The sequence below is a fragment of the Arachis ipaensis genome, chromosome B7 (genome assembly GCF_059453495.1).
Source record: "Arachis ipaensis isolate K30076 ecotype BB chromosome B7, ASM5945349v1, whole genome shotgun sequence".
In the NCBI taxonomy this organism is placed as follows: domain Eukaryota; kingdom Viridiplantae; phylum Streptophyta; class Magnoliopsida; order Fabales; family Fabaceae; genus Arachis; species Arachis ipaensis.
The window spans coordinates 98,103,686-98,129,237 of NC_142442.1; the positions used below are offsets into that span (position 1 = coordinate 98,103,686).

General features: G+C 38.7%; 1 protein-coding gene across 1 annotated transcript in view; it reads right to left on the bottom strand.

The window, feature by feature from the left end:
• Positions 1–798: 798 nt before the first annotated feature.
• Positions 799–25,552, bottom strand: part of LOC148553471 (zinc finger BED domain-containing protein RICESLEEPER 2-like) — a 40,115-nt gene continuing 15,361 nt past the window's right edge. The window contains exons 2-4 of the mRNA XM_088494825.1: positions 1,193–3,173; positions 1,060–1,091; positions 799–912 (exon numbers count right to left, since the gene is read on the bottom strand). Coding sequence (XP_088350951.1) covers positions 799–912; positions 1,060–1,091; positions 1,193–3,173 — 2,127 coding nt within the window. The remainder of the gene's footprint in view (positions 913–1,059; positions 1,092–1,192; positions 3,174–25,552) is intronic.

Sequence of the window (25,552 nt, forward strand, 5' to 3'; positions counted from 1 at the left end):
TTGGTTAATTAACCAAATTGGTTTTATATTATAAAACCGGTTATTAACCGGTTAGTAAAATTCAAAACCGGTTTTTAACCAGTTATTAAAATAAAAACCGGTTTTATATCAGAAAAGTGGTTTTTATACTAAAAAACCGGTTTTTATATCAAAAAACCGGTTTTTACACTAAAAAACCGGTTTTTAAACTAAAAAATTGGTTTTTAAACCAAAAAATTAGTTTTTACACCCAAAAACCAATTTTTACACAAAAATTAATATTTTTACATACAAAAATCCAAATTTTTTACCTTTTTTCTTTTAAATTGATTTTTTTAATCTAAAAATTAATTTTTTTTCTTTCTAAATAATACAAGTAACATCAATCCGAGAAATATCAACAAAATAAGTTAAAATTTGACTTAAATCCATGATGTTAAAAATTGGATTGAATTGACCGGTTTAATTGGAATCAACACAAAAGCATAGACATGGTCATCTATGCTTGACATGGTAAATTGGAATCTATGCTTGACATGGTAAATTTTGTCAAGGAAATTGAACTAACACTTTACCACCTGACATGTATGTTACATCACAGTGATCACAAAAACGACTCACAAAACTTATCATTCTCCAATGTCCTTGAGTATCAATCGACAATAAAATGTCAACCTCAATAATAATTACTTTTCTAAACTTTTGGTGGCAATACTTATCACATACACCAAGAGCAAAGAAGGTATAAGGCACATTGGGATCAAACTCTTCATTCCCAATGGCACTTCAAAAGGCTTCTTTAACAATGAAAATTTTCTCCTAAGCCAAAGAAACGATGCAAATTCCAACCGCAAAAAATGACATTGCAACTGCTATAATTGTTGACACCAATATCCCCATCCAAGGAGTACAGAATTTCTTTGATCTATCAGACTATCACCAAACATAAACATAAACAAGTCTAATCATATATGGAAAAGCAAGTCTAATCTCTTTACCACCTAAGTGTTTAGAATAACTAAAGAAAACAAACAATCAGACTTTCTAGTCATCCTCAAGCGCAATTGAACCTGGACCCACTGAACAAGTAATGTCCTCTGATAAAATCAAATCTGCACACAAAAAAAAACTATAATTATAACTTTTAAAAAATTATAATTATAAGTTAAACTAAAACATTTTCTAAGTAAATCATATGATATATTTAAGAAACATTTAATATTCAATTTACCTTGCTCGACCTTTTCAAGCTCTTCGAAATTCTCAGGTGCAAGAGAAGAGAAAAAGTCTCCTTTAAGCCAATCTTCGGTACATACAAGGGCTTCTACCATCTTAGGAGTCAATGAGCTACGATATTGATCGATGATTCTTCCCCCCATACTAAAAGCAGACTCGGAAGCTACTGTTGAAACTGGTATAGCCAATATGTCCCGTGCCATATTTGCTAGGACGGAAAACCGATTCGAGTTTACCTTCCACCATCCAAGAATATCCAAAGGCTTATCATCTGGCTCACAGTCTTCATTCAAATAACGATCAAGCTCAGATTTAAGATTGGATTTGCGACCGGTTGATCGGCGATATAACCCCATATCATAAATGTCTTTGGCTTTGTCACTTGGACTCGGTTGGGAGAGGGTATCATCTTGGTTTCCTTCATCTGCACCTTGATATAAATTATAAAGTGAATGAAGACAAGAAGACAACTTTGTCTTCAATTCACCGCCCACTTCCGCACCAAAAGAATTAACTAGGCACCATTCAACATAATCCAACTTATGGCAAGGATCTAGAACTACGGCAATTAACAACAACATGTTAATAGTTTTTGCATTTCCCCAATACTTGTTGTATTTTGCTTTCATCTTACTTGCCATAAGACTTATGCTCAAATCATCATCATCACGATATTGTTGAATCCTCCTTCTAAGAGCAAACACTTCTTTCATGTATAAGTTACTAGTGATATAAGAGGATCCAGAGATGCGAAGTGTAGCATCGTAAAACATCTCTAAAAATGGTAAGACGGACTTAGCATAATCCCAATCTTGAATTGAAGGTACCCCTCTTCCCTTGTTTAATTCTTCAACAAATTTTTTGTCTTGCATCTCTAATAGCTCAAATGCCTTCTGATGCTTTAAAGCTGTTACTAGCATTAAGTATGTAGAGTTCCATCGCGTTTCAACATCTATGCAAACAAGACTCTTATGTGGAATATTCTCTTGTGCAATACATGCCTTGAACCTAGCTAATCTTGAATTTGAGGATCTAACATACTTCACAGCATCCCGAATTTTGGCGACCGAATCATCAATCTCCTTCAATCCATCCTTCACAATCAGGTTTAAAATATGCGCACAACACCGCATATGGAGATACTCCCCATTCAAAATTGAACTCTTCCAAGAAATCAGCCTTTTTTTTAAATACATAACTCCTACATCGTTGGACGATGCATTATCAACTGTCAAACTCAAGATCTTGTTCAACTTCCAGCTATTCAAGCAAGCTTCAACATTTTGAGCCATAATCTCTCCTGTGTGGCCGGTGACTTGGCAAAAATTTAGTATTTTCTTTTGCAACTTCCAGTCCACATCGATGAAATGAACAGTCAAACACATATACGCCATATTCTGACACGAACTCCAGTTATCAGTTGTAAGACAAACTCTTCCTCCATATTTGGAAAAGTATTTTTGAAGTTGAACCTTCTTTGTTTCATAGAACATCAAGATGTCACGTGCCAATGTAATACGTGAAAGAGTGTTGAATCCTGGTTGCAGAGCCGCCGAATATTCTTTGAAACATTGACTTTCTACAAATCGAAAAGGAAGCTCCTCGCGAATAAACATTGATATCAATTTTTCCCGGGCATATTCTGCATCAAACCTACCCACTTGTGCTTCTGGGCTAGGCGATGTGCCTGTTTTCTGTCGTTTGCCTCTATCTGAACCGGGATTGCTTATGCAAATCTTTAAATGTGATCTCATTGCACTTGTTCCATTCCCGCACTTGATCACTTTTAAACAGTGTTGACATTGAGCCTTATTTTCATCATCAGATGTTCTCTTGAAGTGGTCCCAAACTGTTGATCGATTTTTGCGCTCAGATGATGTGGTTGGGAGAGGAGGTAATGTAGAAGCCGAATGCTCTGCAGACTCTGACATGGGAACATCACGATCGGCTACCTCATTCTGAATAAGAAGCCATAAAATCTAATTATTAAATACTTCAACAAAGCAAAGTTATCAAACACAAAGCCAAGTTCAAACAATATATACATATACTTTGAAACTGATTCCAGAGGTGTTCAAACGAATTAAATATTAGTCATAAATCACACCAAAATACAATGATATCAATATATCATTCATTATTCATTATCTTCTCTACTTCAAGACTCTACTCAGTGCTTTCTGCTTTTTAACTTAACAAAAGACAAGAGATACACCCAACAGAATCATGTCTGATGTAATGTAACAAACATATATAAACTTATTACATATAAGGCTATTGAATGAATGAATCAGAATTTACTTACATGTGTTATTTATTCTGTGTTATATATGATGATTCAATCAATATGCTGTTAAAGTATTCTTTATGTGAAGGACTAATAAGTAAGCATAAATAATGACCCAAAGCCCAAGATAATGCATACCATTCCACTAACTACTACTAAAACTATTTAAATAAAGTAATGCATACCATTCCACTAACAATGGCAATGCCCTTTACTTGCGCCACTAACTACTAAAACTATTAGTAAGTGGTATATAGTATATAATAACAATAGCATAATAGGAAATCAGAGTAAGAGAAGTGGTCATGGGCTTGTGGGAGGTTTAGTTGAAGCTATTGAAAGTATAGTTAGTTAAGCTAGCTAAGATTAAGTTATTGAAAGTATTAGTTATATTCACTTTGTCAATTTGTTAGTTTGTTAGGAAGTGACTTTTTTCAATTCTGTTATAAGTTTATAGCTGTTTTCAATCTTGTGTTCAAGTCTATTAGTTCAAGACTATTAGTTCCTAGTTTCTATAAATAGCTATGCATAATGCTCTACTTGGACTATGTCTTGTATTCTTCTCTAATCAAAGTGTGTTTAGTAAAGTTCATTCAATCATTTCTTTTTCTGCTTTACCTATTCTAGATTCTAATTCTTTATTACTTGATCTAGTTTTTGCATTGTTGTTTTCTGCTGCATAACTCTGATATTCAAAAAAGTAGCATAATCACTGCAATTCTTCTTATCAAGTATTTTTCCCATGAATAGAAGTGTAGCTTATCATACCCAACAGGAATTCAACTTTCTAGAATACTAGACCACTAGCAAAAGGTGTCAAAGTCTTAAGCAGTGCCAATTCAATGAATTCATTTAACTTGTACTACAGCTTAAGCAGTTCAACATCAAGATCAGGAGACACGAAACAATACCAAAAACAGGACAACAAAAGCATGTAATATAAGCAATTACAACTTCATGCCATCTCACTAATATCCCTCAATATTACTCTTGTAGTCTTAAGTTTCTCCTAACCAAAACCTAAACGGATAAGAATATCTAAAGCTCAAGAAGCGATAAACCTTGAAGATAATTCAAACAAATGGTACAAAAGTAGAAGTCCCAAATCCTGTTTATATGATCAAAACTATAGTAAGTACTTTGTGAGGCAAACCTGTTTTCCTCCTTCCCGTTCAACCAAAAAAATAGTGATTTTTCATATGATTGACAAATCAAGTAAAACAAAATAAAAGCTCAATCACAGAAAAATAGGAACTGATATGCACTATAGTTTAATGGTGCAGAAACACAGCATAATGCAGTAGCCAGAACAACAATTCTCCATTCAATGAGACAGATAATTAGAACAACAGTTCTCCATTCAGTTCATACAAATTAATAAAGTCTTAACCAATCAAAAAGTGAACCAAAGTGAAGAAGAAACTTACAGTAGGATCCATTGAAATGAAGAGTTCAATGCTGAGAGATTTAAAATCTACACCTTTTCAATCCATTAAAATGAAGAAGTCAGAAGTATACTAATGAAGAAACAAAACAGAACAAATCAACAAAATAGAAAAAACCCAAATAACAAATCCAACTTAGAACTCAGAACCAAGGCAAGGAGGGGGTTTACCTCAATTGATGAGCTCCGGCAAGCCACCGACGAAAGAAGACAATCGAAAAAGATAGATACTCAGGCGAATCAAAGTGAAGACAGAGACACAAAGTTGCGAATGGGAGGTCGAGGCAGAGAGCCAGAGTCGCGAATCAAAGTGAATACTTGAAGAGGTAGATGTCCGACGAGCCACAACGAGCTCCGGCGAGAGGCGGAGGAGAAGAACGGTTGACGGCGGTGAACTGGAGAAGAGTGAATTGGGTTTTGTCGGTATCGAAGAGACGAAGGAGAGTGAATTAGGTTTAGATTTAGGTTTTTTAAATTTGGTTTTGGTTTTGGTTAACCGGTTAAAAACCGTTTTTTTTTTTAATTTGGTTTTGGTTAACCAATTTTAAAAAATATGGATATGGTTTTAAAATTGTTTTATTAAACTGGTTAACCAAAATATGGTTATGGTTTTTTAACCGGTTAACCATATTTTGGTTATTTTTTGAACAGCCCTACCCAAACCAACTCAAAAGAGGAGATCTCAAACCAGTCGATAGAGGCTGGCTGGACTTCATTGGGCGCTCTATATTGCCCACTAGCAACCGCTCTGAAGTCACCATTAAAAGAGCAGTGATGATTCATTGCATTATGTTGGAAAAAGAAGTGGAAGTTCATCAGCTGATTTCTTGTGAGCTTTACAAAATTGCAAACAAGAACTCCAAAGATGCCAAATTGGCTTATCCAAGCTTGATCTCTCTATTGTGTAAAGATGCTAGAGTAAAAATGGGAGTAGATCAGTATATTTTAGTTGAGCAACCAATCACCAAAAAGTCAATGGAAGGACAAGTGCAGGACGACCCCATCAAGAGGAGAGCACAGGAGTTCCTCCCGAAAATTCCTCAATTTGAATACTGGGGGCGCCTAGAAGCATCTATCACCAAGTTGCAAGAAACTATGGATTAACTGAAGGAAGAATAGCAAAATCAAAACAGCATGCTCTGCAAACTGCTTAGGGAACAAGAAGAGCAAGGGTGTGAACTGAAAGAACTGAAGCGCCAGAAGCTATCTCCTGAAGGGCCAAGCACCCCACAGACTAAAGAGGCATCTACCTCCCAAAGCAAAGGTTGTTGAGTCCTAACTCTGTGATAACCTTTTATCTATTTTAAGAGTATATGAGTATTAAAATTAGAGTCATGTGTCTTTATGTCTTTAGTTTCTTTTCTTTTATTGCTAAGTGTATGCTTTTATGCCTAATTTATATTATTTTCATTAAATAATAAATAAAGACTAGAGTCTATGCCTTAAAGTTATGAACATCCTATGAATCTATCACCTTTCTTAAATGAAAAATGTTTTAATTACAAAAGAACAAGAAGTACATGGTTCCGAATTCATCCTTGAAATTAGTTTAATTATTTTGATGTGGTGACAATACCTTTTGTTTTCTGAATGAATGCCTGAACAGTGCATATGTCTTTTGAATTTGTTATTTATGAATGTTAAATATGTTGGCTCTTGAAAGAATGATGAAAAGGAAAAATGTTATTTGATAATCTGAAAAATCATAAAATTGATTCTTGAAGCAAGAAAAAGCAGTGAATAAAAAAGCTTGTAGAAAAAAAATTTAGCGAAAAAAAAAGGGAGAAAGAAAAACAAAAAGCAAGCTGAAAAAGCCAAAAGCTCTTTAAACCAAAAGGCAAGAGCAAAAAGCCAATAGCCCTTAAAACAAAAAGGCAAGGGTAAAAAGGATCCAAGGCTTTGAGCATTAATGGATTAGAGGGCCTAAGGAAATAAAATCCTGGCCTAAGCGCCTAAACCAAGCTGTCCCTAACCATGTGCATGTGGCGTGAAGGTGTCAAGTGAAAACTTGAGACTAAGCGGTTAAAGTCGAGCTCCAAAGCAAAAAGAAGAGTGTGCTTAAGAACCCTGGACACCTCTAATTGGGGACTCTAGCAAAGCTGAGTCACAGTCTAAAAAGGTTCACCCAATTATGTGTCTGTGGCATTTATGTATCCGGTGGTAATACTGGAAAACAAAGTGCTTAGGGCCACGACCAAGACTTATAAAGTAGCTGTGTTCAAGAATCAACATACTAAACTAGGAGAATCAATAACACTATCTGAATTCTGAGTTCCTATAGATGCCAATCATTCTGAACTTCAAAGGATAAAGTGAGATGCCAAAACTGTTCAGAGGCAAAAAGCTACTAGTCCCGCTCATCTGATCATTGATATTTTGGAATTTATAGTATATTCTCTTCTATTTATCCTAGTTTGATTTTCAGTTGCTTGGGGACAAGCAACAATTTAAGTTTGGTGTTGTGATGAGCGGATAATTTATACGCTTTTTGGCATTATTTTTAGATAGTTTTTAGTATAATTTAGTTAGTTTTTAGTATATTTTTATTAGTTTTTAAATAAAAATTACATTTCTGGACTTTACTATGATTTTTTGTATTTTTCTGTGATTTCAGGTATTTTCTGGCTGAAATTGAGGGACCTGAGCAAATTCTGATTCAGAGGCTGAAAAAGGACTACAGATGCTGTTGGATTCTGACCTCCCTGCACTCGAAATGGATTTTCTGGAGCCAAAGGAGTCCAAATGGCGCGCTCTCAATTACTTTGGAAAGTAGACATCCAGGGATTTCCATCAATATATAATAGTCCATACTTTGCTTGAGTTTAGATGACGCAAACTGGTGTTCAACGCCAGTTCTCTGCCCTATTCTGGCGTTAAACGCCAGAAACAGGTTACAAGTTGGAGTTAAACGCCCAAAACAGGTTACAACCTAGCGTTTAACTCCAGAAATAGCCTAGGCACGTGTAAAGCTCAAGTCTCAGCCCCATCATACACCAAGTGGGCCCCGAAAGTGGATTTATGCACTATCTATCATAGTTTACTCATTTTCTGTAAACCTAGGTTACTAGTTTAGTATTTAAACAAATTTTAGAGATTTATTTTAGACATCATGACATTTTCACGTTTTACATTGTATCTCTACGGCATGAGTCTCTAAACTCCATGATTGGGGGTGAGGAGCTCTGCTGTGTCTCGATGGATTAATGCAACTACTTCTGTTTTCTATTCAATCACACTTGGTTCTATTCTAAGATACTCGCTTGTACTAACTGTGATGAATGTGATGATCCGTGACACTCATCATCATTCTCAACCCATGAATGCGTGCCTGACAAACACTTCTGTTCTACCTTAGATTGAGTGTGTATCTCTTTGATTCCTGGTTCACGTGTTTGATTGCATCTCCTGACAACAGAGCATTCGAATCCGTGAAATCAGAGTCTTCGTGGTGTAGGCTAGGACTATTGGCGGCCATTCCTGAGATCCGGAAAGTCTAAACCTTGTCTGTGGTATTCCGAGTAAGATCTGGGAAGGGATGACTGTGACGAGCTTCAAACTCGCGAGTATTGGGCGTAGTGACAGACGCAAAAGAATCAATGGATTCTATTCCAACATGAGTGAGAACCGACAGATGATTAGCCATGCGGTGATAGCGCATTTGGACCATTTTCACTGAGAGGATGGATGGTAGCCATTGACAACGGTGATCCACCTACATACATCTTGCCATGGAAGAAGACCTACGCGCATGAAAAAGAAGACAGTAGGAAAGCGGAGGTTTAGAAGACAAAGCATCTCCAAAACCTCAATTTGTTCTTCATTACTGCATAACAAGTATTATTTAATTTATGCTTTTTACTCTTTATAAATATAATCACTCTTATCATTGATTTCCCGATTAAGATTTACAAAATAACCATAGCTAGCTTCAAGCCGACAATCTCCATGAGGTCGACCCTTACTCACGTAAGGTATTACTTGGATGACCCAGTGCACTTGCTGGTTAGTGGTACGAGTTGTGAAAAGTGTGATTCACAATTCGTGCACCAAATCACAATTGAATCAGAAAAAATAGCAGTTATCAAAATAGAGAACAGAGGAGTGCCAAGCAGTTTAATTAAGAAGTGGAAAAACATTAAATACCTCAACTCATACCAGTAGAAAGCCAAGAAAAGAACAGCTGACAGAGGATGAGCAACCTGCTACCCAAAATCCCTCTGAGGACAGTAAGAGCCCAGAGAGGAATAAGTCTGGCGCTCAAACGCCAAAAAAGGGTGAAAAACTGGTGTTAAACGCCCAATCCATGTCCAGTTCTGGCGTTCAAACGCCAGTGAGGGATCAGACACCTGCAAGTGCTGATAATAACTCCCTCAAGAATGCTTCTCAACATACCTCTATAGGAAATAAACCTGCAGCAACTAAGGTTGAAGAATATAAAGCCAAAATGCCTTATCCTCCTTATCCTCAGAAACTCCGCCAAGTGGAACTGGATAAACAATTTGCCCGCTTTGCAGACTATCTCAGGACTCTTGAAATAAAGATTCCGTTTGCAGAGGCACTTGAGCCAATACCCTCTTACGCTAAGTTCATGAAAGAGATCTTAAGTCATAAGAAGGATTAGAGAGAAATAGAAAAAGTTTTTCTCACTGAAGAATGCAGTGCAGTTATTCTAACAAGCTTACCAGAAAAACTTAAGGATCCCGGAAGCTTTATGATACCATGCACATTAGAGGATACTTGTACCAAGACAGCTCTATGTGACCTTGGGGCAAGTATCAATCTAATCCCTGCATCTACTATCAGAAAGCTTGGCTTGACTGAAGAGGTCAAACCAACCAGGATATGTCTTCAACTTGCTGATGGCTCCATTAAATATCCATCAGGCATAATTGAGGACATGATTGTCAAGGTTGGGCCATTTTCCTTTCCCACTGACTTTGTAGTACTGGAAATGGAGGAGCACAAGAGTGCAACTCTCATTCTATGAAGACCTTTCCTAGCAACTAGACGAACCCTCATTGATGTCCAAAAAGGGGAAGTGACCTTGAGACTCAATGAGGATGAGTTCAGGCTGAATGCTGCTGAGGCAATGAAGCATCCAGACACATCAAAAGATTGCATGAGTGTTAATATTATTGACTCCCTCGTAGAGGAGATCAACATGGCTGAGAGTCTCGAATCAGAGCTAGAAAACATCTTTAAAGATGTCCAGCCTGATCTGGAGGAATCAGAAGAAATAAAAGAGCCTCTGAAAATTCCTCACGAAGAGTAGAAACCTCCTAAACCCTAGCTTAAAACACTACCACCATCCCTGAAATATGCATTTCTAGGAAAAGGTGACACTTTTCCAGTGATCATAAGCTCTGCTTTAAATCCACAGGAAGAGAAAGCACAGCTTCAAGTGCTAAGGACACACAAGATAGCTCTTGGGTGGTCCATAAGTGATCTTAAGGACATCAGCCCAGCAAGATGCATGCACAAGATCCTATTGGAGGACGATGCTAAGCCAGTGGTTCAACCACAAAGGTGGCTAAATCCAGCCATGAAGGAAGTGGTGCAAAAAGAGGTCACCAAGTTACTGGAGGCTGGGATTATTTATCCTATTTCTGATAGCCCCTGGGTGAGCCCTGTCCAAGTTGTCCCCAAAAAGGGAGGCATGACAGTGGTTTATAATGAAAAGAATGAACTGGTTCCTACAAGAACAGTTATAGGGTGGCGTATGTGTATTGATTACAGAAGGCTCAATACAGCCACCAGGAAGGATCACTTTCCTTTACCATTCATAGACCAGATGCTAGAAAGACTAGCAGGTCATGAATACTACTGCTTTTTGGATGGCTATTCAGGTTACAACCAAATTATAGTAGACCCTCAGGACCAAGAGAAAACAACATTCACATGTCCTTCTGGAGTGTTTGCAAACAGAAGGATGCCTTTTAGTCTGTGCAATGCACCTGCAACCTTTCAGAGGTGCATGCTCTCTATCTTCTCTGATATGGTACAAAAATTTTTGGAAGTATTCATGGATGACTTTTCAGTATTTGGAGACTCATTCAGCTCCTGCCTTGACCATTTAGCACTTGTTCTGAAAAGATGCCAAGAGACTAACCTAGTTTTAAACTGGGAAAAATGTCACTTTATGGTGACTGAAGGAATTGTCCTTGGGCATAAAATTTCAAACAAGGGAATAGAGGTGGATCAAGCTAAAGTGGAAGCAATTGAAAAATTACCACCACCTGCCAATGTTAAGGCAATCAGAAGCTTTCTGGGGCATGCAGGATTCTATAGGAGGTTTATAAAGGATTTTTCAAAAATTGCAAAACCTCTGAGCAATCTGCTAGCTGCTGACATGCCATTTGTGTTTGACACAGAATGTCTGCAGGCATTTGAAACTCTGAAAGCTAAGCTAGTCACAGCACCAGTTATTTCTGCACCAGACTGGACATTACCATTCGAACTAATGTGTGATGCCAGTGACCATGCCATTGGTACAGTACTGGGACAGAGGCACAACAAGCTTCTACATGTCATTTATTATGCTAGTCGTGTTTTAAATGATGCACAGAAAAATTACACAACCACAGAAAAAGAGCTGCTTGCAGTGGTTTATGCCATTGACAAGTTTAGATCATACTTAGTAGGATCAAAAGTGATTGTGTACACTGACCATGCTACTCTTAAATATCTACTTACAAAGCAGGATTCAAAACCCAGGCTCATAAGATGGGTGTTGCTTCTGCAAGAGTTTGATATAGAAATAAGAAACAGAAAAGGGACAGAGAACCAAATGGCTGATCATCTGTCCCGAATAGAACCAGTAGAAGGGGCGTTCTCCCCCTCTATTGAGATCTATGAAACCTTTCCAGATGAGCAATTGTTTGCCATTCAGGAAACACCATGGTTTGCAGACATTGCAAACTATAAAGCTGTAAGATTCATACCCAAAAAGTACAGCAGGCAGCAAATAAAGAAATTAATTTCTGATGCAAAGTACTACTTTTGGGATGAACCATATCTCTTTAAGAGATGTACAGATGGGATAATCCGTAGATGTGTGCCCAAAGAAGAGGCACAGAAGATCTTATGTCATTGCCATGGATCACAATATGAAGGCCATTTTGGAGGTGAGTGAATAGCCACCAAGGTTCTCCAATATGGCTTCTACTGGCCTACTCTCTATAGAGACTCTCGAGAGTTCGTACATAACTGTGACAGTTGCCAGAGAGCTGGTAATCTACCTCATGGTTATGCCATGCCTCAACAAGGGATATTGGAGATTGAGTTGTTTGATGTATGGGGTATTGACTTCATGGGACCTTTCCCACCATCATACTCAAACACGTATATTCTGGTGGTAGTAGACTATGTATCTAAATGGGTAGAGGCAATTGCAACACCCACTAATGATACTAAGACAGTGCTGAAGTTCCTCCAGAAATATATCTTCAGCAGGTTTGGTGTCCCTAGAGTACTAATTAGTGATGGGGTACTCACTTCTGCAAGAAACAGCTTTACTCTGCTATGGTTCGATATGGAATTAGCCACAAAGTAGCAACTCCATATCATCCACAGACAAATGGGCAAGCTGAAGTCTCTAATAGAGAACTAAAAAGAATCTTGGAACGGACTGTAATTATCCATAGAAGGGATTGGGCAAAAAGCTTGGATGATGCTCTGTGGGCATACAGAACAACATTCAAGACTCTCATAGGGACCTCTCCATACTATCTTGTGTATGGGAAAGCATGCCATTTGCCAGTGGAATTAGAACATAAGGCCTACCGGGCAACCAGATTCCTAAATCTTGATGCTAAGTTAGCTGGAGAGAAAAGATTGCTCCAGTTGAATGAGCTAGAGGAATTCAGACTCAATGCTTTTGAAAATGCAAAAATTTACAAGGAGAAAGCAAAAAGGTGGCATGGCAAGAAACTGTCACCCACAGTCTTTGAGCAAGGACAGAAAGTTCTGCTGTTCAACTCTAGGCTCAGATTATTCCCTGGGAAACTGAAATCTCGATGGAAGGGACCATATGTGATTACGAGTGTGTCACCATATGGGTATGTAGAGCTTCAAGATATCGTCTCTAATAAGAGGTTCATTGTTAATGGATAGAGAGTCAAGTATTATATTGAAGGCAATGTTGAGCAAGAATGCTCAAAGCTGAGACTAGATTAAAGCTTAGTAAAGTCCAGCTAAGGACAATAAAGAAGCGCTTGTTGGGAGGCAACCCAGCCATTAGCAATGTTTATTTATTATGCAAATAATAATTATATGAGTTTTATATAAATTATCTTTAAGAATGATTAACAATTGCAGGAGTTCATAGAGTTACAGAAGAATTCAGAGCATAAAGTAGAGAAAAGGAGATCACTGGCACAAAAACGCCAGTAAAGGGAATTGTGGGCGTTAAACACCCAAAAGAAGCATCTTCTAGGCATTTAACGCCAGTAAAGATACCTTTCTGGGCGTTAAACGCCAGAATGGGTACCATTCTGGGCGTTTAACGCCCAGTGATAAAGGATTTCTGGCATTTAACGCCAGTCAGGGTACCTGGCTGGGCGTTAAACGCCTAAAAGAAGCAGCAGATGGCGTTAAACGCCCAAAACAAGCAACAACTGGGCGTTTAACGCAAAAAGTGTGGAGGGGAGGAAGTTTGTTTTTTACTTCAATTTTTCTCAAATTTTCATATTTTCATCCATGATTTCTTGCATGAACTTGTTACAAATTCTCATTTTTCAATTTCAATTTCAAAATAATTTCAAGCCTAAAAATCTTTCTTCATTCTTCTTCAACTTCTTTTCAAATCTTTTTCAAACCTCATCTATCTTTTTAAATTCTTTTCAAATCCTTTTGAAATCATCATACTATCTTTTCAAAAAGTAGATTTATCTTTTTCAAATCTCTCTCTTATCTTTTCAATTTTAAAAACTATATCTTTTGCATATCATAATTATCTTTTTACAAATCATATCTTCTGGCATATCTTTTTCAAAATTTTCGAACCCACCCCCTCCTCTTTATATTCACAATCGGCCACCCCCTCTCCTCCACAATTCGAATTTGTCTCTCCTTCTATTCCTCTCTTTTCCTTTCTTTTGCTTGAGGACAAGCAAACCTCTAAGTTTGGTGTGCTTTTCGTGATCACTGAGCTAAGACTCACTAAGATCATGGCTCCGAAAGGAAAACAAACCACTTCAAGAGGCAAGAAAGAGAATGTTCCAAAACCACTTTGGAATCAAGAGATGTTCTTAACCAAAGAATATGCAGACCATTACTACAAAATAATGGGTCTAAGATCAGTGATCCCGGAAGTTAAATTCGATCTAAAAGAAGACGAATATCCAGAGATCTAAGAGCAGATTCAAAAAAGAGGCTGGGAAATTCTTGCTAATCCTGAGACAAAGGTAGGTAGAAACATGGTTCAGGAATTCTACTCAAATCTGTGGCAAACAGATAAGCAGAGATTAACAGGAGCCACTTTCTATACCTTTCGAACCTTGGTCAGAGGAAAGATTATTTACTTCCACCAGGACAAAATAAGAGACGTCTTCAAGCTACCTCAACTACAAGATGATCCAGAATCCTTTAATAGGAGAATGGTGAGATTTAATAAGCACTTAGACCAAGTTCTAGAGGACATATGCATCCCTGGAACCAAGTGGATAACCAATACAAAGGGTGTCCCAAATCAACTCAAGAGAGGAGACCTCAAACCAATTGCTAGGGGCTGGTTGGACTTCATTGGGCATTCCATACTGCCCACCAGCAACCGCTCTAAAGTCACTGTCAAGAGAGCAGTGATGATCCACTGCATTATGCTGGGAAATGAAGTGGAGATTCATCATCTGATTTCTTGTGAGCTTTATACCATTGCAAACAAGAACTCCACTGACGCCAAATTGGCATACCCAAGCCTAATATCTCTGCTATGTAAAGATGCTGGGGTGAAGATGGAAATGGATGAGTATATCTCAGTCAAGCACCCAATCACCAAAAAGTTAATGGAAGGACAACAAGTGCAGGATAACTCTATCAAAAAGAGGGCACATGAGTTCCTCCCAGAAATCCCTCAGATTGACTACTGGACCCGCCTAGAAGCATCTGTCACCAAGTTGTAAAAAGCTATGGATCAACTGAAAGAAGATCAGCAAACTCAAAATAACATGCTCTACAAACTGCTGAAGGAACAAGAAAAGCAAGGGCGTGAACTACAGGAGCTGAAGCGTCACAAGCTGTCTCTTGAAGGGCCAGACACCCCACAGATTGAAGGAGCATCCATGTCCCAAGATAAAGGTTGTTGAGTCCTAATCTTAACTCTGTGATAACTTTTGCTATTAGAGATCTACCTTAGGAGTCATATGAATAATAGTAATTAGTATCTTTATTTTTATTTTCTTATTGTTTCCAATTAAGCTATAATTTATTTTTCTCATCATCATTAAACATGAATAAAATGGCAGATTCTTTAGAGTAAGGAGGCAATTTTATTTTTGAGTTCTTAATAAGAAAAATTCAAATTATTTATATATGGTGGCAATACTTTTTGTCTTCTGAATGAATGCTTGAACAGTGCATAGTTTTTGATAGTGAAGTTTATGAATGTTAAATTTGTTGGCTCTTGAAAGAATAGTGAAAAAGGAGAAATGTTATTAATAATTTGAAAAATCATAAAATTGATTCTTGAAGCAAGAGAAAGCAGTGAATACAAGCTTGCAAAAAAAAAGTGAGAGAAAAAGAAAAAGAACAAGCAAGCAAAAAAAGGCAACAGCCCTTTAAACCAAAAGGCAAGGGTAAAAAGGATCCAAGACTTTGAGCATTAATGAGTAGGAGGGCCTAAAGGAATGAAATCCTGGCCTAAGCGGCTAAACCAAGCTATCCCTAACCATGTGCTTGTGGCGTGAAGGTGTCAAGTGAAAAACTTGAGACTGAGCGGTTAAAGTCGTGATTTAAAGCAAAAAGAATGTGCTTAAGAACTCTGGACACCTCTAGCTGCGGATTTTAGTATGATTTAGTTAGTTTTTATTATATTTTTATTAGTTTTTAAATAAAAATCACATTTCTAGACTTTACTATGAGTTTGTGTGTTTTTCTGTAATTTCAGGTATTTTCTGGCTGAAATTGAGGGACTTGAGCAAAAATCTAATTCAGAGGCTGAAAAAGGACTGTAGATGCTGTTGGATTCTGACCTCCTTGCACTCGAAATGGATTTTCTGGAGCTACAGAAGCCCAATTCGTGCACTCTCAATTGTGTTGGAAAGTAGACATCCAGGGCTTTCCAGAAATATATAATAGTCCATACTTTGCCCAAGTTTTGACGACGCAAATTGGCGTTTAACGCCAAGTCTTTACCCTATTCTGGCGTTAAACGCTAGAACTAGCATAAAAACTGGAGTTAAACGCTAGAAACATGCAGCAACTTGGCATTTAACTCCAAGAAAAGTCTCTACACATGAAAGCTTCAATGCTCAGCCCAAGCACACACCAAGTGGGCCCAGGAAGTGGATTTCTGCACTATTTATCTTAGTTTACCCATTTTCTGTAAACCTAGGTTATTACTTTAGTATAAAAACTACTTTTAGAGATTTATTTTGTACCTGATGAAACTTTCACGTTTTACATTGTATCTCTACGGCATGAGTCTCTAAACTCCATGATTGGGGGTGAGGAGCTCTGCTGTGTCTCGATGGATTAATGCAATTACTTCTGTTTTCTATTCAATCACGCTTGTTTCTGTTCTAAGATACTCGCTTGTACATAACCATGATGAATGTGATGATTCATGACACTCATCACCATTCTCAACTTATGAACGCGTGCCTGACAGCCACTTCCGTTCTACATTAGATTGAGTGTGTATCTCTTGGATTCCTGGTTCACGTGTTTGATTGCATCTCATGATAACAGAGCATTCGAATCCGTGAGATCAGAGTCTTCGTGGTATAGGCTAGAATTATTGGTGGCCATTCCTAAGATCCAGAAAGTCTAAACCTTGTCTGTGGTATTCCGAGTAGGATCTGGGATGGGAGGACTGCGACGAGCTTCAAACTCATGAGTGCTGGACGTAGTGACAAACGCAAAAGGATCAATGGATCCTATTCCAACATGAGTGAGAACTGACAGATGATTAGCCGTGTGGTGACAACGTATTTGGACCATTTTCACTGAGAGGACGGATGGTAGCCGTTGACAACGGTGATCCACCAACATACAGCTTGCCATGGAAGGAGCCTTGCGTGCGTGAAGAAGAAGACAGCAGAAAAACAGAGATTTAGAAGACAGAGCATCTCCAAATCCTCAATCTGTTCTCCATTACTGCATAATAAGTATTATTTAATTTATGCTATTTACTCTTCATAAACCCAATCATTTTTAATACTAATCTCCTAACTAAGAGTTACAAAATAACCATAACTTGCTTCAAGCCGAGAATCTCCGTGGGATCGACCCTTACTCACGTAAGGTATTACTTGGACGACCCAGTGCACTTGCTGGTTAGTGGTACGAGTTGTGAAAGGTGTGATTTACAATTTCATGCACCCCCAGTATTATGGTAATGACCATGGGGTCATCATGCCCTGGGATGATGCCCACGGCGTCTTCTTGGGTTAAGGTGATATTGGGGAGGTCGACCGACCGGTCTCCTCCTCCAACATGATACACCTCCTTAAGATGTCTTTTGCGTGAAGACTTAGAGATCCCACCTCCTGCGAATCCTCCATTGATCATGTGGACATGCCTTTTCGGGGTGCGATTGGGACGTTCAGCTCGTCTGGTCTCGTCATCCCTTCTTCTTTTTCTTTGCTCGTCTGTTTTATTAGCTAGGAACCGATCTAGTCGACCTTCTCGCGCCAGTTTTTCAATGACGTTCTTTAGATCAAAGCAGTCGTTGGTGGAATGTCCATAGATTCGGTGATATTCGCAATACTCCGTGTGATTTCCTCCTCCTCTTTTATGTTTAATCGTACGATGGGGCAGGATCTTTTCAGTGTTGCATATCTCTCTGTATACATCCACAAGTGACACTCTGAGCGAAGTGTAGTTGTGGTACTTTCGAGGTTTCTCAGCAGGCTGATCCTCCTTTTTCGTAGACCCTTTATCCTTATCTCGAGGTGGGTAGGAGAATCCGAATTTTGAAGTTTCTCCTAATCGAGAATTTTCCTCCATATTGATATACTTTTCTGCCCGTTCTTGTATCTCGTTTAGAGATGTTGGATATTTTTTGGATATTGAGTGACTAAAAGGTCCCTCTTTCAGGCCGTTGATGAGCCCCATGATGGCTGCTTCTGTCAGGAGACTTTGTATGCCAAGTCATGCTTTGTTGAATCTTTCCATGTAGCTGCGAAGGCTTTCTCGATCTCCTTGTTTAACTCCCAATAAGCTTGGAGCATGTCTGGTCTTGTCCTTCTGGATGGAGAATCTAGCGTGGAACTTTTTGGCTAGGTCATCAAAACTTGTGATTGATCTTGGAGGAAAATTGTCGAACCACTTTATCGCTGTTTTTGTCAGAGTAGTCGGGAAAGCTTTGCATCGAATTACATATGAGGCGTCTCTGAGGTACATCCTGCTTCTGAAATTGCTGAGATGATGTCAGGAGCTTTGAAGTCCTTTGGGACTTTAGCTTTCATGATCTCTTTAGTGAATGGATCTTGATCTTTGCGGGAGTTATCTTCATGGTTGGAATAAGCAGTTTTGGTTTTGAGATCGGCCTCGAGCTTTGTGAGCTTGTCTTTTAGCTCTCGGCAATGTCTCACTTCTCTTCAGAGGTCTCTCTTGGCCTCCCGTTGATGTTCAGCCTCCTGTTCGAATTGTTTAAGGCGATTCTGCTATTCACAGAGGGCATCTAAGATTTCAGTGTTTGGAGATTTCTTGTCCCCCTTGTTTTGAGGCACATCCTTTGATGTGGCATCTATATTTTTAAGCGGGGTTCTTTCTTCCAAACCGGAGTTGTGGTCATTGTCAAGGTTGTCTGCCATGATGAGAGGATGACTTCCAGGTTCCCCGGCAACAATGCTAATGTTCTGAAGGTTACCTAAAACTGAAGGTCAATCTTGGATGAGATTTGCTATGGTGGCCGGAGCTGTCGTGTCCGACCTGTTGGATCTAGTTGGGCTGCTGATCCTGGATCACCGGAGGGTGGTGGTACCTGCAAGAGACTCCAATGCTTAAGTTAGCATGGGCTTTAAGCAGGTTTTTTGTGTAGAATCAGAGTATGAGTTATACCTGGGTGCTCCAGTGTATTTATAGTAGTGTGGAGTGACCTCCTTTGGAGATAAGTTAGTTATCTTATCTTATCTTTTGGGGTGGGCCCCCTTATCTTTGGGCAGCCGTCTTCAGGCGGGCTGTGATCTTCTGCTTTGGGCCTAGTTGGGCCCTTATAGCAATTTGGCTGAGCTCTTTGGGAAGAGGTCGGTTACGACCAACCGTTATAAGAGGTAGGTTGTCCCTGTCTTCATTTAGGTCGGCTTGCCTATCTCGACCCATGGTATGAACACTTAGCTTATATTATTTTCTCACTTACATGTTGTAACTACCATGTAGCTGAGAACCCTACTCTTATTTGGCATTAGCCCCTGCCCATGTTTTATTTGCTTTGATATTTTTGTGATGAGCTTAATTTTCTTTCTTTTCCTTTCCTCTTAGGTTGGCCACCAAGAGGGAAAGGGCAAAGCTTCTAAATGGGGTAACAAATAAGTCATCTGCACAATCTTTTAGAAGAAACTCATCAGTTGTAGCAACGCATCCACCTTGCTCATCTTTGCGTGCACTGAGAACGGTGCAATCTTTAAGTGTGGGGAGGTCGAGGACCGACTTCTATGGGTAACAATTTCTTCTTCCAACACCAATTTTTAATTTTTTTTATTAGTTAGTTGTTGCATTGTATGATAGGTTGCATGATAATTAGAATCTGTACATATTTTACCATTTTTCTTGCTAGGACTACAAGGTTGAAGTGATGATTTCTTTTTCAAAAAACTCTTTTAGGGCATTTTGCTAATTTGAATAAAAATTTTTGTTGAACTTGCTTGAAGAATGTATTTTGGAACATGGTTTTAGAGTTAGAACCCACAACCTTGTGAGATTTTGAGCCTAATTGATTGGTTGCATCTTATCAACCAATACATTTTGTTTCGGTGTGTGTTGTTCTCTCTAAAATTGTGATCTTCGTCTTGCTTGATTCTATATTTCCATTGTTTGGCCTATGCATGCATATATATGATTGAGGCCTTTGTTTCACTAAACTCACATACCCATATGGCCTTACCCTTTTATCATCCTTTACAAACCAATGTTGAGCCTATTCTACCCCATTTGTTCTTTATTTTAGCACATCACTTACTCTAAGTGGAAAAACAATAGATGTCCTTGATTTGAATCCTTGGTTAGTTTAGACTAGTAAAAATAGTGTACATGATCTAAGTGTAGGGAAATTGGGTGGGGAACATTTGGTTTGGGAGTTGGGTATGTTATATTTTTTATGAAAAATATGAAAAAGAGTTGGGCGCATGTTCATACATTCAATATCTTAAGCATATGGATTGATCTCTCATATATATAGTACCCACCACAAGAATAAAACAAAAAGAAAAACAAATAGAAAGGAAAAAGAAAAAAATATAAAATAAAATAAAATAAAAAGAAGGAAAAGAAAAAGAAAATAAGAAAGCAATAAAAAGGGGATAAAATGCCCCAAAGTAAGTAGTGATAGCAATGCATATGTATTGTATTCAAATTGGAATGCATGGACATGTGGCAAAAGATAGTTAATGGGTAGTTAGGTTTTATATTTTAATTACATAGATTGTCTTAGGTTAGGTGGGAAGCTTAGGTTAATCAATGATTGCCCCAAGAATGTCTTGAAGTCTTGGAAGGCTTGTTCACATTCTGGGGTCCATTCAAACCTTTTTCCTTTCTTTAGTGTTGCGTAAAAAGGGAAAGATCTTAATGTCAATCCAGCTAAGAATCTGGACAGAGCCGCTAGTCTTCCGTTGAGCTGCTGGACTTCTTTGACACAGGTTGGACTTTTTCATGCTAAGTATGGCCTGGCATTTATCCGAGTTTGCTTCGATCCCTCTTTGAGTTAGCATGAAGCCTAGGAATTTGCCAGCCTCTACTTCGAAGGTACACTTTGTGGGGTTAAGTCTCATTCCATGCTGTCTTATGGTGTTGAACACTTCAGTGAGGTCGGATAACAGCGTTTCCTCCCTTTGTGTCTTTACCAGCATGTCGTCTACATATACCTCCATTAGTTTTCAGATGTGATCGGCAAAAACTTTGTTCATCAATCTTTGGTATGTAGCCCCTGCGTTTTTGAGTCCAAAAGGAATAACTATGTAGCAGTAGTTCGCTCTAGGGGTTAGGAACGAGGTCTTTTCTTGGTCGGGCGAATACATTGGGATTTGGTTGTATCCTGAATAGGCGTCCATAAAGGAAATGTACTTATATCCGTAAGAGGCATCCACTAGAGTGTCTATATTTGGGAGTGGGTAGGGATCTTTTGGGCAGGCCTTATTGAGGTCTGTGAAGTCAGCACACATCCGCCACTTTCCATTTGACTTCTTTACCAAGAAGACGTTGGCTAGCCACAGTGGGATGTACCCAAGTGGCTGGATTGGAGCATCTCTGAGTCTGAATAAACTATTTGGATATGCTCTGAGCTCTTTCTCTTGTAGAACGAGCTTGCCGAAGGAGGATTTGAACAGGATATCCACGGAGCTTCCTTGGTCTACCAATGTTCGATGGAGATTGGCATTAGCTAGTATGATGGTAATGACCACGGGGTCATCATGCCCCGGAATGGTGCCTGCGGCATCTTCTTAAGTGAAGGTAATAGTGGGGAGGTCAGGTGACCTGTCCCCTTCTCTGACATAGTACACCTCTTTAAGGTGTCTTTTGCAGGATGACTTAGAGATCCCTCCTCCTGCGAATCCACCGTTTATCATGTGGATATGTCTCTCAGGGGTGTGAGGGGGACGTTCAGCTCGTCCGACCTCTTCATCCCTTCTTCTCTTTTTTGGTTCATCTACTCTGTTGGCTAAGAATTGATCTAATCTCCCTTCTCGTGCCAATTTCTCTATGACATTCTTTAGGTCATAGCACTCGTTGGTAGAATGCCCGTAGACTCGGTGGTATTCGCAATACTCGGTCCGACTTCCTCCTCTCTTGTGTTTAATCAGGCGAGGTGGTGGGATCTTCTCAGTATTACATACCTCTCGGTAGACGTCCACAAGAGACACCCGAAGAGGGGTGTAGTTGTGGTATTTTCTAGGTTTCTCAGTAGGTTGGTCTTCTTTTTTCCTGGACTCCTTATCCTTATCCCGAGGTGGGTAGGAGAATCCAGATTTTGAAGTTTCTCCTAATCGAGAGTTCTCCTTCATATTGATGTACTTTTCCACCCGTTCTTGTACCTCGTTCAGATATGTTGGGTGTTTTTTGTATATGGAGTGACTAAAGGGTCCTTCTCGCAGACCATTGATAAGTCCCATAATTGCTGCTTCTATAGGGAGATTCTATATGTCAAGGCATGCTTTATTGAATCTTTCTATATAACTGCAGAGGCTCTCCCGATCTCCTTGCTTGAACCCTAGCAGGCTTTGGGCGTGCCTGGTTTTATCATTCTGGATGGAGAACCTAGCCAGGAACTTCTTGGAGAGGTCATCGAAGCTTGCAATCGACCTTGGCGGCAGGCTGTCGAACCACTTTATTGCTGTTTTGGTCAAGGTAGTCGGGAAGGCTTTACAACAAGTTGCATCTGAGGCATCCGTGAGGTACATTTGGCTCCCGAAGTTGCTGAGATGATGACTTGGGTCGGATGTACCATCGTAGGGAGTCATGTCAGGAGCTTTGAAGTCTTTTGGAACTTTAGCTTCCATGATTTCCTTTGTGAATGGGTCTTGGTCCTTGTGGGGCTATCTTCGCGATTGGGCTGAGTAGCTTTTATTTTGAAGTCGGCCTCGAGTTTGAGGAGCTTATCTTCCAGCTCTCAATGCCTTCTGGTTTCTCTCCAAAGATCTCGCTCAGTGATGAATCCATATTTTACGATATATTTTGGTTTGATTTGAGTGGATTCCATCACATAAACCCACATTTATTCACCTAAATAGCATGCTTTTGGGATTTCTTCCTAAATTGTGCTTGAAAGTGAAAACATACTCTTTTGTGCTTAATTTAGTCAATTTTATTCACTTTAATCCCATTTGGTGCCTTGATGTATTTGTTAAGTGATTTTCAGGTTTTCAAGGCAAGTATGGGTTGAAGAAGTGAGGAAAAGAGCATGCAAAAGGGAAGATTTCAAGGAATGAAGGATTTGGAAAGCTGCCAGCCCTGACCTCTCTGTACTAAATTGGTCATAACGTGAGATATAGAGGTCTAAATGAGGCGGTTCCAGTGGCATTGGAAAGCTAACGTCTGGGGCTTCAAAATGACATGCAATTCGCTATAGTGGACATAAGTCTAGTGTGTGTACACATACATCTATGCGTCCGCACAGGTCCCTGCACGTGACCTCGTTAATTGCAACTCACTGGCAGTGATTTTTGGGACCCAAAACCCAATCCAACTCATTTTTTGAACCTATTTAAGGCCAAATTGAAGAAGGATGAAGGGGGCAATTAGGTTTGGTTTTTATGATGTTTTCTCTTAGTTTCTAGAGAGAGAAGCTCCCCTTTCTCTAAAATTAGGGTTTTTAGCTTAGTTTCCTTTTGATTTCAGCACTTTAATTCTCGCTTTAATGTAGTTTCCTTTATATTTTTATGCTTTCTTGTCTTTATCTTCTTCATCTCTTTTGTTATTTTCTCTTTTATGGCAATTTTCATGTTATAAACACTTTTGTTATTTTAATTCCAATTAATGCAAATTTATGTTTCCATGTCATTTATTACTTTCTTGAGTTGTCATTGTCACTTTCTTGCTTTGGTAGTTTTAGAATTTATTTTATTACAATTTAATATTATTTTATTCTCATGCAAACCAAGTGTTTGATAAAATGCTTAGCTTAGTTTTCACTTAGTTTTTCTGTTTGATAAAATGCTTAGCTTAGTTTTCACTTAGTTTATCTCCACTCTTGGCTTGAAATTGTTGACTTTGGTGATCCTTGAGTCATTGATGTCCATTCCTGTTTGATATATAGAGTAGTTAGTTGATTTGGTTTTCCTTGACTCTATGTCACCCCTTAGTGTTGACATAGGACTTAGGGATTGAAATTAACTATGCCTATTAGACTTATCTTCGATGTAAGGTTGACTAAGTAGGATTAACTCTTCATAATCATCATGTGTTTGTGGTCAATGTCTAGGATAGGTAGCCTTAGCTCTCAATTACTTGCCAAGATGTTCTCTTGCCTTTGAAGTTTCCTTTTCTTGCATTTAATTTCTTTGACTTTTATTGCTTTGATGTTTAATTTCTTGCATGTTTAGTTTTCACACTCTTGGTTGAAAAATTGGATGTTTGGGTGGAATTGAGTTATGGATGTCCATTCCACATTGTGTGAGAATAGTTAATTGGTTTGGTTTTCATTGACGCTAGTCTTTCACTAAGTAATTATGCTTTTGACTAATTCTCAAGGAGGATTGATTAATTTGGATTAATTTCACACAATTGCCATATTTGTGGTCCATAACTAGGATAGGAATCCTAAACTCCCCAATTCTTGGCAAGAGTTGGCATTTACATTCCTTGCATGTTTACTTGCGTTCTTGCTATTTACATTACTTGCTCTCTTGCTTTCATTCCCAATTCCCCATGCTCTCTCTCATAGCCAATAATTGTACACTTAATTACAACTCCTAGGGAAGACGACCCGGGAGCTAAATACTCTCGGTTTATATTTTGTATTGGATTTAATATTTGATAGTGAGAATTCATTGTTGGTTTGGACTATGCTACCAACGAATTGATTCTAGTTTTGATTGATTCCAAACCAAACAAAAATTCTCTTATCAAATTTGGCAGCATTGCCGGGGAGTTGCAATGGTGTAAAGTTAGTAGCTATTGTATATATGTTAATATGTAAATAGCTTGCTTTTTGGTTGTCTTTTGTTTTTGTTGATGGTTAAGAATGGGATCCCGGAGGACATTGCAAATTCTAGCATTGGTGGGAAAGTCAAGCACAAGCCACCATAGCAAGGGCTCTCCCAATTGTCTAACTTAAAGACATTAAATAAAAGTGCTTGGTAACTGAAAAACCCATATTTTATGATATATATTGTGTTCAATTCAAGAGATTTATTCAATCCTTCACCCACTTATTCATGTAAATTGCATGGTTTTACTTTCCCTTCCTTATTATGTGATATATGTGAAATACATGTTTCCTATGCTTTGAAATTATTTATTTTAATTACCCTTTATTACCATTCGATGCCGTGATTTGTGTGTTGAGAAGTTTCAGATCTTGTAAGGCAGGAATCACTTAAAGGATAGAAAGGAAACATACAAAAATGGAAGGAAAGCACAAAATGGAGTTTTTGAAGAAACTGGCAGCGACGCGAACGCATGGACGACGCGGCCGCATGCCCAGTGCGAAAAGGCAGCGACGCGAACGTGTGACTGACGCGGACGCGCGCCATGAGCAGAACACAGATGACGCGTACGCATGACCGAAGCAAACG